This window comes from Octopus bimaculoides, chromosome 7, assembly GCF_001194135.2.
Source record: "Octopus bimaculoides isolate UCB-OBI-ISO-001 chromosome 7, ASM119413v2, whole genome shotgun sequence".
NCBI classification, from domain to species: domain Eukaryota; kingdom Metazoa; phylum Mollusca; class Cephalopoda; order Octopoda; family Octopodidae; genus Octopus; species Octopus bimaculoides.
In genome coordinates this window covers 42,380,199-42,387,705 of record NC_068987.1, presented here as the reverse complement: position 1 = coordinate 42,387,705, position 7,507 = coordinate 42,380,199, and the positions used below count along the sequence as shown (strand labels likewise).

Sequence of the window (7,507 nt, the reverse complement as noted above, 5' to 3'; positions counted from 1 at the left end):
TGAAGTATTGAATGTCTTATTGAATATATGAAATATTGAGTATTAAATATAGAGTAGTAAATATATAAGGACTGCCTCATGGCAATCATCAAGGTCCCGTCTGACAGATGTACCATCTGACAGATATATATATATATATATATATATAATAGAAGTAAGGACTTGAACCCTTCAAAGGGATGTTTAGCATCCAAGTTCCTGAGGAAAAGCCTGATTTGTGATTTCAAAAGGATTATGTTTTCCTCAAAGTTACGAGAGAAAAACTTGGATCTTGTGAATCTTGTGAATTTTCTGAAGTTCTGGCCTCCCTCCCAGTTGCTTTCTATGCATTTTTACCTTCAGATTCGTTTCCAAAGTGGGTGTGAAGTAGAAAGATATTGATTTTCCTCAAAGTTACGAGGGAAAAACATCGGATCTTGTGAATTTTCCAAAGTCCTCTCCCCACCTCCTTGGAAAAGATTTTCCCCACATATTTCTTTATAATCGTAATCTATACTGTTTGAAAGATATTTATATAAAATTTCATTAAAAAAACCCATTTTGCTAAAATTTATGAGGGAAAAACATTGGATCTTGTGCATTTTCAGAAGGCCTCTCTCCACCCCATTGCTTTCCGGGCATTTTTGTTTTTGTATTCGTTTCCTGCACCTTTTTTACACCCATTGCACTATTTTTTTCTTTTTTACTTCATTTCCGAGTAATAATATCAACATTAACCAAGATTCTTTCTGCTACCTCTCCCATATTGCACAGTCACCCTTCACACTTTTCCTCTCCTTCCAATAGCTGTAAGCGTTTTCCATACTGAATAGGAGGGAATCTCCTACAGCCAAACATGCCTGAGAAAAGCCATGACTGCAACCTCTTCTCCCTCTAATCCTGCAAAAGGCTCTCATACTTGGCATGCTTCTGTTCTAAAGCTTGATCACACCCTTCTTCCCTCAGGGCTGTAAGTTCAGTTATGATTATTTTCTTTGCCTTTTTAGACCACAAAATTTCATCTGGCCTCAGGGATGTCTGGATGACCTGGGGAAACTCCAATCTTTCTTTCTACTTCCATATCCCATGATTGGGCCCATGTATGAGACTAGATGTCCTTTCTAAGTATCTCCTCTAAGACAACTATCTTTGTTGCTCTCTTATAGTCTAAGCTACACACACACACACACATGTATATATCATCATCATTATTATTGTTTTAATCCCCACTCTTCCAAGCTTCCATAAGTTAGACAGAGTTTATTGAGGTAGATTTTCACATCTGGCTGCTTTTTCTATCACCAACCCTTACTTGTTTCCAATCATGGTAATATTACTCCATGGCCAGACATATTCTTGTAGGATATTGGAAAGGAATGACAGACACTGCATATATGACAGTGACACTCATTTACTATTATCACATAATGTTAAGACATATACACACACTTGCAGACACATACTTACCCACACACACTGGCTCCTTTCAGTTTCCATCAACCAAAGCCTCTCACAAGTCTTTAATTGGCTCAGGGCTGTAGTCAAAGACACCCAAGATGTTGCACAGTGGGACTGAACCTGAGACCTCACGACTGGGAAACAAGCTTCTCAACCACACAGCCATACCTGCTCCAACAACCATGTCTATACTTATGCCATGCCTACACCTATAACCATGTCTGTGCCTATACCTACACTGCTTCTATATATATAAATATATAGTATTGATAATAAGGCGAATAAAGAATTTGAACATTCAAACTCTGCGTTTATTTCCAGTTAGCTTATTTATAATAATTATCCAACATCTGTTTCACCCATACTAATTGCATATTGTTGTATATTATATGCAGTAATATATGCATTATTAGTACAATCTCTTCAGGGTATATAAAAATGATATTGTTTAAAGAGGAATTTTCCTCCATTATTAGTTTGAATTAGGCTTGCTAGTAGTAAACTATGACCTTTCGTTGATGAAAGTTTGCTTAGAAACAATACTAGAGAACTTTCAACAAGTCTTAGCAAGCTTATATGGTCGCTCAAGGGTGAAAATATTAAGTATTCATTAAAATAAGAAATTATTAGTACTGTAAAACTTTATAGAATAGGGGATGAAAGATGTAATTTCTGCCTGGAGGAGTGATACCAAATATTTACTTTGAAAAATAAATTAGTTAACACTAGATAAGAAAGAAGTTTTAAATGCTTACACAATCAATGTTTTCTTTTTAAAAAATTTAAATAATAGAATGCATTAATTTATGTAATTTCAATAAACTTTTTTCTCTAAACAATTATAATGACTATAATAATAAAGATGCATATAAAGAATATAAGAAGCGAATTCAATTTATTAGGGAGAAAATCTGCTTAGATGAGATGCAGTTCAGTTTCGTTCCGGGTAGAAGCACCACTGATGCTATATTCCTGGTTCGACAACTGCAGGAGAAATACCTAGCTAAAGATAAACCCCTATACTTAGCTTTTGTGGACTTGGAGAAAGCCTTTGACAGGGTCCCCCAATCTCTTATCTGGTGGGCGATGCGGAAACTGGGGATAGACGAATGGTTAATAAGGGCTATACAAGTCCTATACAGAGAGGCCGTTAGTAAGGTTAGGATCAGCAATGAGTATAGTGAAGAATTCCGGGTAGAAGTAGGGGTCCACCGAGGATCAGCCCTCAGTCCTCCAGGCAATAACAGGAATTCAAGACGGGTTGCCCCTGGGAGCTCCTCTATGCTAATGACCTGGCCCTCATAGCAGAATCACACCAGAACTAGAGAAGAAATTTCGAGTGTGGAAGCAAGGTTTAGAATCAAAAGGCCTTAGAGTGAATGTAGCAAAGACCAAAGTTCTAGTAAGTAGGAAGGCAAACTCATCACACACCTGCTCGATCTGTAGAATAGGTGTAGGTAGAAACTCCATAAGATGTACCCAGTGTATGATATGGACACATAAGAGGTGCAGCAACATCAAAGGAAGATTAACCGGGAAGATAGCTTTCCTGTGCGGCAGATGCACAGGGGCAATAGACACCACAGATGCTCAGAAAACAGATTCCATCACCCTCCAGGGGAAGAAACTAGAAGTAGTTGATAGCTTCCGCTACCTAGGTGACCAACTTAGTAGTGGGGGTGTTACCACTAGAATAAGAATAGCCTGGGCAAAGTTTAGAAAGTTTCTACCCCTGCTGGTGACAAAGGGCCTCTCACTCAAAGTGAAAGGTAGATTGTACGATGCATGTGTGTGAACTGCCATGCTTCACAGCAGTGAAAAATGGGCCGTGACTGCGGAGGGCATGCATAGGCTCAAAAGAAATGAAGCTAGCATGATCTGCTGGATGTGTAATGTCAGTGTGCACACACGACAGAGTGTAAGCACCCTGAGAGAAATGTTGGACATAAGAAGCATCGGATGTGGCATGTAAGAGAGACATTTGCGCTGGTATGGTCATGTACTATGGATGGATGAGCAGAGCTGTGTGAAGAAGTACCACTCCCAAACAGTAGAGGTAGACCAAGGAAGATATGGGATGAGGTGGTGAAGAATGACCTTTGAACGTTGGGCCTCACAGAGGCGATGACGAAAGACCGAGACCTCTGGAGATATGCTGTGACTGTGGAGACCCAGCAAATAAAGTGAATTCACGGCTGTATCCTATAACCAGCCCCAGCTCATTCAAAAGTACTTGGATCGTGGGCGACCTGCTGTGCTTGAGGAGACCTCTTGAGTCAAGTACATCAACATCAAAATGAAAATCAAATGGAAATTGTAGTTGTGATACCTGTGCCGGTGGCACGTAAAAAGCAGCATCCGAACGTAACTGATACCAGCACCACCTTGACTGACTTCCATGCCCTGTCCAACCCATGCTAGCATGGAAAACGATGATGGTGATGATGATGATGGTGATGATGATGATGGGGATGGGGATGATGATGATGTATAACCTAAAAACACTTTAAAACAACAATAGTAATAAGTTAGAAAAATTTTAAATACAACTTACTGCTTCTTTTAATAACCACATGGTTCTGACTGTCTACTAATTATCCACTACTACTATTAATAACCTTCACAAAAATTCAAATAATATAACCAACTCTGAAATCTATCAAAAAGCCATGTGACTATAAAGTATGTAGAATCAATTCAAAAGAAAAGTATTCTATAAATAACCACTCCCCAACTGACCAAGAAAATTTACCAGCTTCAACAAACACTGCTGCTGCTACTCCTGAATTTTACCCAAACAATCAGTTGAGAATAACAGCTCATTGATGAAAGAAAGGTCAGTTTCTCTGACTTCAATAATTACATTTTCAGTTAATGTAATTACAATTTCCCCTATCAACTAAAATTTCCTTCAATGCAGCCCTATTTGATTAGAGTAAATTCATTGCAGTCTTCAGCTATAAAAAAATTCACTTCTGTGCAAAAGACAGAAAATGTTCCTTAAAAAACCTAGCTACATGCCCCATCAGAAGAGATAAGTAATTATTTTATAACAGTTACTTAACGAGTACAGCATAGAATACACATGTTAGCCATTCAGAAACTCACAAAAACTGTTAACTTCACTCAGTCGTTTATTATTTGTTAAAATTTCCATTGCACTATCTGTAAGCTGTTCACTGATACAGTTCCACTGCAGTGAGTTATGTCAGTGCCCACGTTGCAGACAGTATGATAAAAATTTTGACACCAAGTGTAATAAATAGTTGGTGTCAAAATTTTTATCATACTGTCTGCAACCTGGGCACTGACATAACTCACTGCAGTGGAACTGTATCAGTGTAATAAATAGTTAAATGAATTTAACAGATTTTGTATGTTTTTGAATGGCTACAATGTGTCTTCGATGCTGCAGTTGTTTTAGTTTCAGTACAGTTTCAGATCAGGTCACTTACCAAACAAGTACATCTCCATCAGTAGAGATGTCTGAAAGAATAGAGTACCAGGTTTACAGTATTTAATTTCAGTGTCATGGGCTGCAATGTTAAAGGTATGAATACCATTAGAAGATATATCAAGATATAATATGTGTACTCAGCAAAGTATTTAATAGATGAATGATGCATTTGATTTTTTTAAGGCAATTTATATATTTTTTCCATTTCAGAAACTGTATTTTCATGATAATCCTTATGGTGTTCTCCCAGTTCAACTCAATGATGTAGTCTTTACTATACATGCAACATTTATCTCCTTGTTCACTATTGGTCAAATTTATGTATATGAGGTAAGTTTAAAGTGGTTCGTATTTTTGAAATATAGTGTAAAAATTTATTAAATAACCATATGCAAAAATAATTAACATACTCAATAAGCTATTTCATACAAACTGGGATAGACCGTTTTAAGGTGTGAGTCACAATGGATGTAGAGATGACAAGGATGAACCAACTACCACATGTTCATGAATTCAAACCTCGTTGTTTCATATATTGTTTTATCTTCTTGGACATGACATATACTGTTTTCCCTCAATTTTCCTGGTTGATTATATGTTCTGATCTTACTTCATAGCTAAGGATATAGATATATATGTGTGTATGTGTATATGAGGGGGTACCCAAATGTAGCTAGAAACATTCTCTGTGGGACAAGCCCATTGTAATTCAGGCTTCTGCCACTAGAAGCCACTTGATGCAACCCTCAGGCATCAGTCTAGTCTAGTCGTATTACTACATGGTGCATCTTTGTTTTGCAGTGCTTCTCTGTTTGTCAATTTTTGCAATGGCTGAAACAGTTATCATGCTTCAAACAGCTTACAAGGACGCTGCCATGAGCAAAACACAAGTTTACAACTGGTTTTTATGCATTAGAAATGGTCACATGACCTTCTGAGTGAATGAAAGCATCATGAAAATTCATGAACCAATCTTGGAGGACCATTACTGAACAATTGACAAACTTGTTGACATGACTGGTGTGACCTGGAGCTCCTGCCAATGAATTTTGAGTGAAAAATTGTGAATGAAAGAGTTGCAGCAAAATTTGTGCCTCACTTGCTCACAGAAGATCAAAAGCAGTCCAGTCCAGTCTTCCTGGTGGAGAGGATTGACCTACAAGAGTTTTGTGCTGGTACCACTTAAAAAGCAGTCGTGGTGGTGCTACATAAAGGTACCCATGCAGTGTCACTTAAAAGCACTTGTGAGGTACCGTGTAAAAGTGCCCATGCAGTACCACATAAAAGCAGTCATGCAGAGTCACACAAAAGCACTTGTACTGTGCTATGTAAAAGTGCCCATGTGGTGCCATGTAAAAGCACCCAGCATATTCTGTAAAGTGGTTGGCATTAGGAAGGGCATCCAGCCATAGAAACCAGGCCAAATCAAACTGGAGCCTGGTGCAGCTCTCCAGCTTGCCAGCTCTGGTCAAACCATCCAACCTATGCCAGCATGGACATGTATTTATGTATGTTTATTCAGGATTCAAATGAATTAGGTCCTAAAACAGTAAAGCACCAAGGTTGGGTCATTGAAATTGCTATTGCATACAAACAATATTTGAAGAACAAATACATACTTACTTAAGTAAGCACAGATTTATACTGCAGTTGTGTGTACAATCACAAATGGTCGACTGAATATACAATGAGTCTCAAGGCTGCACATGGGTACAGACACTGCACCAATTGTACTGCAGTCAATTGCTAATTGCAGATTCCAAGTTAGGTGAATGATAAACAAATGCCAACAGAAGGATTGTGGTTCACTACAGCTGTTTCAGATATGTTTTTTATTGATAAATAGAAGTCTTACATCATGCGAAAACACTGTTTTCATCAGATGAATACATGTAAGAATTAAACATTTTGAACATCTCAATTCCAAAGCAGAATTGCCATTTTTTGCCTACCGACCAAAGTTGGCATTTTTGCTGTGGAATTGAGATGTTCAAAATATTTAATCTTTGCATATATTCACCTGATGAAAAGGTTTTTTTCACATTATATAATACTGCTATGCATCAATAAAAAGACGTTTGAAACAGCTGTAGTGAACCACAATCCATTTGTTGTTATTTCTATGTGTGTGTGTGTATATATATATATATATATAGGTGCAGAAGTGGCTGTGTAGTAAGAAGCTTGCTTCCCAACCACATGGTTCTGGGTTCAGTCCCACTGTGTGGCACCTTGGGCAAGTGGATTTGGTAGATAGAAACTGAAAAAAGTCCATCATATATATATATATATATATATATATATATATATATATATATATATATATATATATATATATATATATATTTGTGTGTGTGTTTATGTCCCCATAACTTTACAGTTCGGCAAAAGGAACTGATAGAATAAGTACTTGGCTTACAAAGAATAAGTCCTGGGGTCGATTTGTTTGGCTAAAGATGGTGCTCCAGCATAGCCACAGTAAAATGACTGAGACAAGTAAAAGAATAAAAGAATACATGCACACACACATATATAAATATACACACATATAGATATACACACACACATATATATATACCTATATATATATATATATATATATATATATATATA

General features: G+C 37.2%; 1 protein-coding gene across 1 annotated transcript in view; it reads left to right on the top strand.

The window, feature by feature from the left end:
* Positions 1–7,507, top strand: part of LOC106878734 (cystinosin) — a 56,522-nt gene that overhangs the window by 27,263 nt on the left and 21,752 nt on the right. The window contains exon 5 of the mRNA XM_052969411.1: positions 5,105–5,224. Within this exon, the coding sequence (XP_052825371.1) occupies positions 5,105–5,224 (120 nt within the window). The remainder of the gene's footprint in view (positions 1–5,104; positions 5,225–7,507) is intronic.